Source organism: Dromiciops gliroides, chromosome 1, assembly GCF_019393635.1.
Source record: "Dromiciops gliroides isolate mDroGli1 chromosome 1, mDroGli1.pri, whole genome shotgun sequence".
NCBI classification, from domain to species: Eukaryota; Metazoa; Chordata; class Mammalia; order Microbiotheria; family Microbiotheriidae; genus Dromiciops; species Dromiciops gliroides.
Window position 1 is genome coordinate 22,168,081 of NC_057861.1, and position 12,903 is coordinate 22,180,983.

General features: G+C 42.0%; 1 protein-coding gene across 2 annotated transcripts in view; it reads left to right on the plus strand.

Moving 5' to 3' along the window:
- Positions 1-12,903, plus strand: part of NOS1 (nitric oxide synthase 1) — a 148,117-nt gene that overhangs the window by 85,250 nt on the left and 49,964 nt on the right. For both annotated transcript variants that reach the window (XM_043966167.1, XM_043966157.1), the window contains exons 10-13: positions 867-1,041; positions 5,566-5,667; positions 7,886-8,080; positions 8,276-8,361. In XM_043966167.1, the coding sequence (XP_043822102.1) occupies positions 867-1,041; positions 5,566-5,667; positions 7,886-8,080; positions 8,276-8,361 (558 nt within the window). The remainder of the gene's footprint in view (positions 1-866; positions 1,042-5,565; positions 5,668-7,885; positions 8,081-8,275; positions 8,362-12,903) is intronic.

The following is a 12,903-nucleotide window of genomic DNA, read 5'->3' on the forward strand; positions in this document are numbered from 1 at the left end:
CCCAGACTGTTTACTCCCACCATGCTTTGAGGTGACCTGTAATATAAGAACTATGGGGACTATGTGACTAGCTAAATGACCCTGAATAAATCACTTAAAACTGTTCACCTCAGTTTCCTCATCTGTAAAAATGAGTATAATAATAGCACCTACCTCCCAAGGTTGTTGTGAGGATCAAATGAGATAATAATTGTAAAGCACTTAGCACAGTACCTGGCACATAGTAGATGCTTTATAAATTATTATTATTACAACCACATAGGACAACATGCAATTGGATGCTAAATTGTGTGAAAAGGCCATAAGTATTATAGGAATTAAAAGGAGGCAGAGCTTACTGGAAGTTAATGGGTTTATGAAAGGCTCATAATTGGACTTTTAGAATCCCAGGAAGTGAATAAAACTATCCAGAGTCCCTAGAAATGATACCGACTGGGGCAGTTAGGTAGCACAGTGGATAGAGCACCAGCCCTGCAGTTAGGAGGACCTGAGTTCAAATCCGGCCTCAGACACTTAACACTTATTAGCTGTGTGACCCTGGGCAAGCCACTTAACCCCAATTACCTCACAGAAAGGAAGGAAGGAAGGAAGGAAGGAAGGAAGGAAGGAAGGAAGGAAGGAAGGAAGGAAGGAAGGAAGGAAGGAAGGAAGGAAGGAAGGAAGGAAGGAAGAAATGATACCTACTGGCTTGCCATCCTAGAGATATGCCCATTTGGTAGAACTTTGGCCACCTAGTCCCAGTCTAACCCACAGAAAGGGCCGTGCTTCACAAAGAGTCTGACTGGCAGCTGACATCCTGAGGGATCCCTCATCCTGCCTGAGAAGCACCTTTGGCTGAATTGGCCTCTCTGTGTTGCTATTCCCAGGTTCACATGGTTCAAGGAGCTGGGACTGAAGTGGTATGGTCTGCCAGCTGTATCCAGCATGCTCCTGGAAATCGGAGGCCTTGAGTTCAGCGCTTGCCCATTCAGTGGCTGGTACATGGGCACTGAGATCGGCGTCCGTGATTACTGTGACAATTCGCGTTATAACATTCTTGAGGTAATGTTCCCATCTGGGGATGAGAAGGGTGGGGAGGGAAGTCACCAGCATGTATCATCATACAAAGGATTCTGGAAGCTTAGAAGTTAGATCTGAGACTACTGATTGATCAGTCTCTGGAGTTCCTGGAGATTTAGAACTGCTCTATTAACCCCCCAAAATGGCTTCTTTAAAGTAGCAAAGAGGGCACTTCCAGAGGTACCTTCACACACACATAACAATGTGTGAGAATGACCCAAGAATTTATCACTCTTTCCATCTCTCTTCTCATAAGTAGTAGATGAGTTTGCTGCCAGTTTCTCCAATACCAGCTTTTCTCAGCAGTGGGTCTGATTCCCTCCCTGGGAGATCCATCTGTTGGTTAGGGCAAAAAGAGAATTATAACCTCAAGGCAAGCTTTGGTAGATGCATGCGGGATTGATCTGTTTCTATCTTCAAAAGCTGTTCTTCACCAAAGCCTACTATTGTTAGCCATGTTTCACAAGAGGAAACAGATGAACAGAGAGGTTGAGTAATCTGCTTCTGATCACACAGCAAATATGAGGCAGAATCAGAAGGAAAACTCAGAACGTCAGGTTGTTTGTGGTTGATAAATGTCTACTGGGATAGCTCCATAAAAACAGTCAATTCAGCTCTGTTCAGCACAAATTTTGTTAAGCCCCTACTGTGTACAAGCCAGTCAATCAATTAGCATGTATTAAGTGCCTACTGCATGCCAGGCATTCTACTAAGCACTAGGGATACCAAAAAAAAAAAAAACAGGTAAAGACAGTGTCTACCTTTCAAGGTACTATTTTCTTCAAGGAGCTCACAATTTATTGGGGGAGACAGCAAGCTAATATGTTCGAATAGGTTATATACAAGAAAAAGAAAATAAATAGGAAAATATTTCAATATATGTCTATACAGGGATAAGAAAATAAATAGAAAATAATTAACAGAGAGAAGGCACTAGAATTAAGAGGGGTTGGGCTTGCTGTAAAAGGTAGGATTTTTGCTGGGACTGGAAAGAAGCCAGGGAAGCCTTTAGAGCAAGTTGAGGAAGGAGAGAATTCCAGAAATTAAGGACAGCCAGAGAGAAACCGCCTAGAACCAGAAGGTAGCTTGTTTGTGGAACAGCCAGGAGGTCAATGTCATCGGATTGAAGAAGACATATCAGGGAGTAAGGTATAAAAAGACTCAAAAGGTAGGAGGGGACTAGGTTATAAAGGGTTTTCAAAGCCAAATGGAGGACTTTGTATTTGATCTGGGAAGCAATAGGGAGCCACCAGAGTTATTGAGTGAGGGAGTGATATTGTTAGATCTGTGCTTTAGGAAAATCAATTTGGTGGCTGAATGGAGTATGGACTGGGGAAGTAGCATGCCATAGTGGATAGAGAACCAGCTTCAGTAAGACATAGGTTCCAGGGGGAAGCTAGGTGGCACTGTGGATAAAGCACCAGCCCTGGATTCAGGAGGACCTGAGTTCAAATCTGGCCTCAGACACTTGATACTTACTAGCTGTGTGACCCTGGGCAAGTCACTTAACCCTCATTGCCCCGCAAAAAGAGACAGACAGACAGATAGACCTAGGTTCCAGTCCCATTTCTGAGTCATCCTGGCTTCATGACTCTGGCCAAGTCATTTCACATCTCAGTGCCTAGACAACTTTCAGGGTATAAGTTACAAAGCAGCTGACAATCTGAATTGGCAAAGGGAGTTGGCACTGCAAAGAAAATCACAGATCCAGACTCCCCCCAGAAAGTGCAAGATAATATGTTAGACACTGAAGATACAAAGACAAAAGTGATGAGTCCCTCCCCTCAAAGAACCCATATTCTTCTGGAAGGGCATAGGAGGATATAGTGGCAAGAACACAAGATTTGTAAGCAGAGCATCTGGATTTAGATCCCAACTGTGCCATATGTGACCTTGGCCAAGTCATTTAACTTCCTAGTGCCTCTGTTTCCTTATCTGCAAAATGACTGGGTTGGAATAGATAGCTGCTAAATAAGGCTTATGTAGATATCATGTAAACAAATAAGTAAATATAAGATAATTTGAGGCGAGAAAAGAACACTGAAGACTAGGTGGGATCAGGAAAATCTTTGTACCACAAGTGGCATCTGAGCAGTGCCCTAATGGAAGCTAATGGAGTAGAGGAGAAACAGGATCCAGGGATGCTCTGGCAGAGTCCATGTAGCAGGAGAATCCCTGAGAACATCCCAAACACAAATCAATGAGTTGGTTTGTGTGCCTGATGGAGTCTGGGGGATGGTTGGGAAGGGATGCCAAATGAGAATGATTTTTATTTTATTTTTTCCAATTAACAAGCATTCATTTTTTCTCCTCACTTCTCCCACTCCATTGAATAATAAAAACAAAATAATATTAGTAATAATAATAATAGCTAAAATTTAAGCACTTTAAGGTTTTCGAAGAACTTTACTAATTTTGCCTCATTTGATTCTCATGACAACCCTTGGAGGTAGATACTATTATTACCTTCATTTTACAGATGAGCAAACTAAGGCAGGTAGGTTAAGTGACTTTCCTAGGATCAAAACAACCCTAAGGGGGCCCAATGGATAGAGCACCAGCCCTGGATTCAGGAGGACCTGAGTTCAAATTTGGCCTCAGACACTTGACACTTACTAGCTGTGTGACCCTGGGCAAGTCACTTAACCCCAATTGCTTCAACCAAAGAAAAAACTAAGAACTAGGTGCTATTATTATCCTTATTTTACAGATGAGGAAACTGAAGCAGACAGAGTAGAAATGCCTTGCCCAAGGTTACACACAACTAGTCAATGTCTGGGGCTAGATTTCTGGCTCCAGATCCAGCACTCTTTCCATTGCACCACCTACCTGCTTCATAACTAATGTGCACAATAGAGCAAAACAACCTCCCACATGGGCCATGCCCAAAAATGTATGTTTCACTCTGCATCCCGCATCCTTAGCCCCTCTCTATTAGGAAGTGATTAGCATGCTTTGCCCTCAGTCCTCTGGAATCATGGCTGTTTATTTCACTGATCAGAGTTCTTAAATCTTTTTTTTATTAAACTTTATTTCAACTAACTCCCTTCCATCCCATTGAAAAACGAAAAACAAAAACAAAAGTCTCATAACAAGAATACATAGTCAAGGAAACCAAACTCCCACAATGGTTGTGTCCACAAAAGTGTGTCTCCTGCATAGTTCATCCATCACTTTCTCTGTCATGAGATAGGTAGCCCACTTCATCTTTAGTTCTCTGGAGTCATGGGCCATTGTACAGATCAAAGATCATAAGTCTTTCAAAGTTGTTTTTCTTTATTCTGTTCTTATTATCATTCTTATTATTCATCCTCCTAGTGATGGTTGCTCCTCTAAGTGAGAGTGTTAAAGGTTAGTTCATTTTCTACACTTTTGTTACCTTTTTGGACTTCTTGCTTACTTGGGTTATAGATTGGGCTGCAATCAATCTACCTCCAATGGATAATTCCTCTTTGGGAGTTTGGTTGATTTGTTTCATTTGTTTCTGAGAGTTATTGGGGACTGGAGTAAATATCTACCCCACCATCTTCTTGGTCAAATGACCTGGAACTAAGCTGCCTTCCTTGCCCTAGCAGGGTAGAATGGATTAGCAAACTCACTTCATCCAGAGTCCTCTTTATATTCTTGTCACAAACTATAATCATTTGCTAGCTTAAATGCTTTGATTATACCTATCATTGGAGAAACATGGAAAGACTTTCATGAAGTAATGAAAAGTGAAATGAGCAGAACCAAGAGAACATTGTATCCAGTAACAGCAACATTAGTCAAAGAATAATTGAGAACCAAGTTATTCTGAGTACTATAAATACTCAAATCTATTACAAAGAGCCTATGGAGGAAGATGCTATCCACCTCCAGAGAAAGAATTGATAAATAGAAATGTGCATAGTATGGTTTTACATCTATTTATAAATCTGTGTCAAATGGTGGCCTTCTCTGGTGCAGGGTGGGGAGGAAGTGAGGGAGACAGTTTAGAATTTCAAATGTAACACAAAATTAATTAAATTAAATTTTCTAAAAAATTATTGACTGAGTTTGACAGGCAATTCATTCCTACTCTATAAATTCAAGGACGTCTCTTTCTGGGTGGGGAACTAATGGAACCTACTTGATGCTATCCCTCTTCTTCAGCCTGATGCCCAAAGATGTCACCTCGACTGCAGAACACTAAAGTCAAAGCTGAAAGGGACCCTTAGAAGTCCTTCCCTTATTTCACAGATGAGAAAACGGGGGCCCAGAAATTGAAGCCCAGAAAGATTATGGATTCCAAACTGGAAGGGACCTTAGGGGCAAACTTGCCAAAAGCTCTCACTTTCCAGATGAGGAAACTTCACTGGGGGTGCAGAGGTGAAGTATTTTTGTTCAAAGGTGCACAGGTAATAAGTGGTGGAGCTAGGATTTGAACCCAGGGCCTCCAACACCAAATCCATTGTATTTTCCACATTGTGCCACACTGCTTCTTCCCTCAAATGTTCATAAATGTGCATTTCTATCTTCTTCTAGGAAGTGGCCAAAAAGATGAATCTGGACATGAGGAAAACTTCCTCCCTGTGGAAGGACCAAGCCCTGGTGGAGATCAACATTGCTGTGCTCTACAGTTTCCAGGTAACCAAGTGGTGGAAATAACAAATATTTGGGGCCTGGGTTTAGAAATGGAATCCTCCAGTCCTCCACAAGGAGCAAGAATAATAACTTGTTTGGTTCCTCCATTTCCCCCAGGCCTATATAGGTTGAGGACCAAGTCAGCCCACGGGTGGGACTTATTGTTCTCTGTTGCTAACACTGTGAGAGCCATTCTGGTGTAGTTGATAGGGTCAGTCAACAGGCAGTTGTTGATTTACACTGTGCCAGACAAAGTGACAAGCTTTGGAGACGTAAAGACAAAAATTAAAAAGTCCCTGTCTTCAAGTAAACTTAAACTCTATTTGGGGAAGACAAGGTAGATAGATAGATAGATAGATAGATAGATAGATAGATAGATAGATAGATAGATAGATAGATAGATAGATAGATAGATAGATAGATAGATAGGTGGATGGATGGATGGATGGATGGATGGATGGATGGATGGATAGATAGATAGATAGATAGATAGATAGATAGATAGATAGATAGATAGATAGATGGATGGATGGATGGATGGATGGATGGATGATAGGTAGGCAGATAGATAGACAGACAGACAGATAGATGAATGATAGGTAGGCAGATAGATAGATAGATAGATAGATAGATAGATAGATGGATGGATGGATGAATGATAGGTAGGCAGATAGATAGACAGACAGACAGATAGATGAATGATAGGTAGGCAGATAGATAGATAGACAGACAGACAGATGAATGATAGGTAGGCAGATAGATAGATAGATAGATAGATAGATAGATAGATAGATAGATAGATGATAGGTAGGTAGGTAGATGATAGATAGGTAGATGATAGGTAGGTAGGTAGGTAAGTAGGTAGATAGATAGATAGATAGATAGATAGATAGATAGATAGATAGATAGATAGATAGATAGGTAGGTAGGTAGATAGATAGATAGATAGATAGATGGATAGATAGATAGATAGATAGATAGATAGATAGATAGATAGATAGATAGATAGATAGATAGATAGATAGATAGATGAATGATAGGTAGGCAGATAGATAGATAGATAGACAGACAGACAGATAGATGAATGATAGGTAGGCAGATAGATAGATAGATAGATGATAGGTAGGTAGGTAGATGATAGATAGATAGGTAGATAATAGGTAGGTAGGTAGGTAGGTAGGTAGATAGATAGATAGATAGATAGATGATAGATAGGTAGATAGATGATAGGTAGGTAGGTAGATAGACAGACAGACAGACAGACAGACAGAGATAGATAGATAGATAGATAGATAGATAGATAGATAGATAGATAGATAGATAGATAGATAGATAGATAGATAGATAGATGATAGGTAGGTAGATAGATAGATGATAGATGATAGATACTTATATATCTATCTGTGTCTATATTTCTATTTATCTATCTATCTACATACACAGTATATTTACAAAATGAATGTGAGGTAGTTTAGGGAGAGAGGGATTGGCCTCAGGTGGGTTTGGGAAAAGCTTCATGCAAAAAGTTGATTCTTGAGTTGTCTTAAAAGAAAATAGGGCTTCTAAGAAATTCCCTCCCACTTATGGATTCTAGGGTTCTGGAAATAAATCTAGTCTGTTTATAGTAGAGGAAAATGATTGAGTAGCATAAGCCATGGACTCCAATCAGCCAACCCTATTCTTTTCAAAAGGGAAGAGAGACTAGAACAACTCATGGCCCATAACAGGATGTCACAGGTTGGGGAAAAAATTGGTTTTCTTCAGTACTGACAGTCATAGGTTGTAGGTGTGTGCTCTTCCCTGGTCTTAGGAAACATTTCAAGGCAGTATGAAATTGTAGGAACAGCTAAATGGTTCAGTGGATAGAGCACTGGACTTGGAGTCAGGAAGCCCTGAGTTTGAATCTGGCTTTGGACACTTACTAGCTGTGTGAACTTGGGCAAGTCAGTTAACTTCTGTTTGCCTAGGAGGCAACTAGGTGGCTTAGTGGATAAAGCACTGTGCCTGGAGTCAGGAAGACCTAAGTTCAAATACAGCCTCAGATACTTACTAGTTGTGTGAACCTGAGCAAGTCACTTAATTTTTTGCAGCCTCAGTTTTCTCATCTGTAAAATAAGGGGGCTGGGTTGGGTAGCCTTTAAGGGCCCTTCCAGATGTGTTTCAGTGATCCTATAATGATCCCCATCTCCATTCACCTCTTGCCTCCCCCTCCCTCCCACAGAGTGACAAAGTGACAATTGTCGACCACCATTCGGCCACCGAGTCCTTCATCAAGCACATGGAGAATGAGTACCGCTGCCGAGGTGGCTGTCCAGCTGACTGGGTCTGGATTGTCCCACCCATGTCTGGCAGCATCACACCTGTCTTCCACCAAGAAATGCTCAACTATCGACTCACACCTTCCTTCGAGTACCAGGTCCTGCCCTGCCTCTGAGACCTGAGATGACTCCATTCCTACCTCTTGTTCCCATCTCATCCCCGGTTCTCAGTGCTTCTCACCTCTTGGCTTTTAATAGTTTGATATTCAGTTAGACAGGGTCAACTCAATAATAGACAGCAGTGCTTTCCACTATTCCCTTCTTTTCTACTTACTGTCTCCCTCTTTTTCTAGCCGGATCCATGGAATACCCATGTCTGGAAAGGCACTAATGGGACCCCCACAAAAAGGAGAGCCATTGGCTTCAAGAAGCTGGCAGAGTAAGTAGCAAAAGCTCATGTAACTGCAAATATGTGACACCCTGTGGAAAGCCCTTACCACCCACCCACCCACCACTTAGAATCTCATATTTGGGCCTACTGTTTGATATAGTGACCCCCAATTGCCATCTTGCCAACTCTAGCTTGATTCCTTTTATTATCTAATGCTTTGCCAAGTCACCATCCTTCTCTACCTACTCACAGAGGAGCATGGGCTCCTGAGATGGCTGGATGGCTGGATGGCTGGCTGGCTGGACGGATGGGTGGGTGGGTAGGTGGATGGATGCATGCATGGATGGATGGATGGATGGATGGATGGATGGATGGATGGATGGATAATAAAGTATTATTTACTATGTACCAAGCACGGAACTCAACTAACATTTGTTGAATGATGGAATGTAAGCTCCGTGAGGGAAGGGACTTTTTTGCTTTGTCTCTGCATCCTCAAAACCCAGAATTATTGTTGTTCATTTGTTTAAGTCCTGTCCAACTCTTTCTGACCCCATTTGGGGTATTCTTGGAATCATTAGCCATTTCCTTCTCCACCTCATTTTACAGGTGAGGAAATTAAGGCAAACAGGGTTAAGTGACTTGTCCAGGGTCATATAGCTAGCAAATATCTAAGTCTTGATTTGAACTCATGATGAGTCTTCCTGAATCCAGGCCCAGCACTCTATCGATTTCACTACCGAGCTGCCCCTAGAAATTAGAAGGTGCTTAATAAATGTTTATTGGACTGTATGTGATTGGTAGATGCTAGACTATATCCCCTTAGCTCTCCAAACCTTGCCGTCAGGAATCAATCAATAAGGATTAAATTCAGCATGTGCTAGGCATTGTGTTAGGATTGGTAAGGATATAAATTCAAAGGGAATTGAGCCATCCAAATTGACATAGAAAGTGCTTAATAAGTTAATATTTATTGAGTACCTACCATTCACAAGGCGCCATAAGGATTGTGTTTTATTATGGACAATGAAAATCTGGAAAGTGTCCAGAGGATCATGATCATATTTGTGAAGGGCCTCAAATCCAAAGCAAATGAAGATCAGCTAAAGGAACTGGGGGTGTTTTTAGTCTAAAGAAGAATAGACTTGGAGAAAGACATGATTTGTTGTTGTTCAGTCGTTTCAGTTGTATCCAACTCTTTGTGACCCCATTATGGGGTTTTCTTAGCAAAGATACTGGAGTGGTTTGCCATTTCCTTCTCCAGTTCATTTGACAGATGAGGAAACTGAGGCAAACTGGGTTAAGTGACTTGCCCAGTATCACACAGCTAGTTAAGTGTCTAAGTTCAGATTTGAAGTTGGGAAGATGAGTCTTCCTGATTGAAAACCCAATGCTCTGTGCACTGTGGTGCCACCTAACTGCCCCGAACTATTTTCACCTATTTGGAGAGCTATCTCATGGGGAATGGATTAGATTTGTTCTTCACCACAAAGCACAGAAGTAGGAGCAATGAGGGGTCTCCACCAATATCTACCCACTATGTGCTAGGCATAATCACCCTTGGGCAAGTCAGTAAGAGCAGTGATGCCAGACTCAAATAGAAAGGGGAGCCACTCATCCATCTATGTTACCTATGTTTATTATAATTTTATTTCTTTCATTAAATATTTCCACATTATGTCTTGGGGGTTTTTTGTGTGTTTGTTTTTTTGTAAGGCAATTGGGGTTAAGTGACTTGCCCAGGGTCACACAGCTAGTGTCAAGTGTCCGAGGCTGGATTTGAACTCAGGTCCTCCTGAATCCACTGCGCCACCTAGCTGCCCCTCCACATTGTGTTTTAATCTAGTTTGGGTAGCATTGACAACACCACAACAGGCTATACTGTCTGCCCCTTTGCTGCCTCTGCTCTAGATAATTTTCTGATGCTCATAAGTTGCAGAGAAGGTGCTGACCTGCTTTGATGGAGGGAGTTTCCTCTTCTCTATCAGTAAGATCACAAGTCCTGATCTTATCCCTATATCCTCCTTCCAGGCAGCGTGGACGGACACAAAGACAAAAATGAAACAGTCTCTGCCTTCAAGATGCTTTCCTTCTAAGTTACAAAGTTACTAAGTTACAGAAAGAAAGGCAAGACTTTCTGAAAGCAGGTGGGGCTGTCTAAAAGTAGAATGGGCTACTGTGGGAGAGGGTCCTTTCATAGGATCATGGAATTTAGAGGTTCAAAGGAACTTCAAAGCCATCTAGACCAAGTTACCCATTGGACAAGTGAAGAAACCGAAGATCATAGAAGTGACTTGCCCAAGGTCACACCATGTGTAAGTGGCTAAGATGGGATTTCAACCCAGGGCTTCTGACCCCAAATCAACACTCTTTCACTAGACCATGGGCCTCACTGGAGGTCTTCAAGCAGAGGCTGGACAAATAATATTTATAGAGGAGTTTCTTGGCCAGACTGGGGCAACTAAGGGGTACAATGGATAGAGCACTGAGCCAAGAAGCAGAAAGATGTGAGTTCAAGCCTCAAACAGTTACTAGCTGAGTGACCTTGGGCAAGTCATTTCACCTCTGCTTGCCTCAGCTTAATATGTAAAAAGGGAATATTTAAAAGCACCTACCTCCTAGAGTTATTGGAAGATCAAAAGAAATAATATTTGTAAAGCAATCTGCAAACCTTAAAGCACTTCATGAATCTATTATGACAGTGATCAGACTTAGTGACCACTGAGCCCTTTAAATTATAAGATTCTAGGGGGCAGCTAGGTGGCACAGTGGATAGAGCACTGGCCCTGGATTCAGGAAGACCCGAGTTCAAATCTGGCCTCAGACACTTGACACTAGCTGTGTCACCCTGGGCAAGTCACTTAACCCCCATTACCCTGCAAAAAAAAAAAAAAAGTATAGGATTCTGGAGCTGGAATGATATTCCTACGTCTGATACATAATACCTCTATGACCTTGGGCAAGTGACAACATCTCTAGGTCTCAATTTCCTCAACCATAAAATTAGTACGTTGAGTTACATAGGCTCTGAAGTGTCTACTCAAACCTGGTGAACTAAGAAATCCACTCAATGGGCCCAGTGGCCCTAAACCCCTCATTACCCACTATGACCATGAATCAAAGGGACTGACTTCTCCTAATGCCTACTGCATGGCTCCAGGCCCCATTCCCCACTGATGAGTCTTCTGAGAGCAAAAGGGAGGCCCCACTCTCCCTTACCACCTACCCACCACTAGAAAGAAAACATCAGCAGTGATTCTTCCCCTCACCAAAGCATTATAAATCCCCCCCATCAGAAGCTGTTGTACAGGTTTTGACTAGAGTTTAGTTTGAGTGTCTCTGGGGAGGGAGGGTTCGAAAATGTTAATTGCACTATTGAGTTGGGAGTAGAAACAATGGAAGTTAATTATAGATGCCCTTTTTTTGCTGGGATCATTCAAAAGGGGGCCCTGAAAAGCTGTAACCTCCCAGGCAACCCTCCTTCCTTTCTTTTCTCCAACCCATAGTTTTCATTGTTGCTAGAGTGTGGGTGGTTTCCATGATTTTAAAAAAATAATAAATTTACCATTAATAATTCCTCCAGGGAGAGAATAAATGGCACTTTGCCTGCATTTGGATTGGTGGCTTAGCATAAGGGTGTTTTTCAGGTTGCAAGAGTGGATTCTTGGAAATATGCATTGTGGACCCTGTGGCTTCCCTCCCTCCTGTAGGAAAGAGCTCAGTACTGGGAGTTAGGACACCTGGTTTCCAGTCCTGATCCCACCACTGGCTGAGTGATGAGATAAGTCATCCCCCTGCCCTTGGCCTCAGTTTCTCCATCTGTTCAATGAGATGATTGGAATATATTATCTCTAAGGTTCCCTCCTAGTTCAAACATTCTGTGGACAAAGCTCCCTAGAAGATTGACATTCTCATTTCTGAGGTCTCCTCCCTCCTCCCAGACATTCTGAGCTCTGAGATATCTCTAAGATCTGACATTTTGTATTTTTCCAACCTTGACAATCTATACCCCAAAGCTCTCTAACATTGCGTTCTAAGGTCCCTTCTAGCACTGACCCCTATACTCCAAAGCCCCCATAGCTCTCCTACATTATAGTCTAAGATTCCTTTTAGTTCTGACATTCTATCACACAAATACAATCCCTACTCCCTCCCAGGGAACCAGGTCTGTGGCAATGTCCAAACTTGTCAGACCCTCTGCCAGGCCTGGCGTCTTCTCTCATCCTTCAGGGCCCCTTTCTTTACCAAATGTCCTTTGAGTATAGGAAGCCAGAATCTTTATTTATTTGTTTGTTTGTTTGTTTGTTTGTTTATTCATTTATTCATTCATTCATTCATTCATTTATTTATTTATTTTTAGTGAGGCAACTGGGGTTAAGTGACTTGCCCAGGGTCACACAGCTAGTAAGTGTTAAGTGTCTGAGGCCGGATTTGAACTCAGGTACTCCTGACTCCAGGGCCGGTACTCTATCCGCTGTGCCACCTAGCTGCCCCAGGAAGCCAGAATCTTAAAGGAATATACCCAAGGCCCCAAAATCTCAAAAAGTTGTGTTGAATATTAAATATACTTTTTGTACCCATCTTTGTACA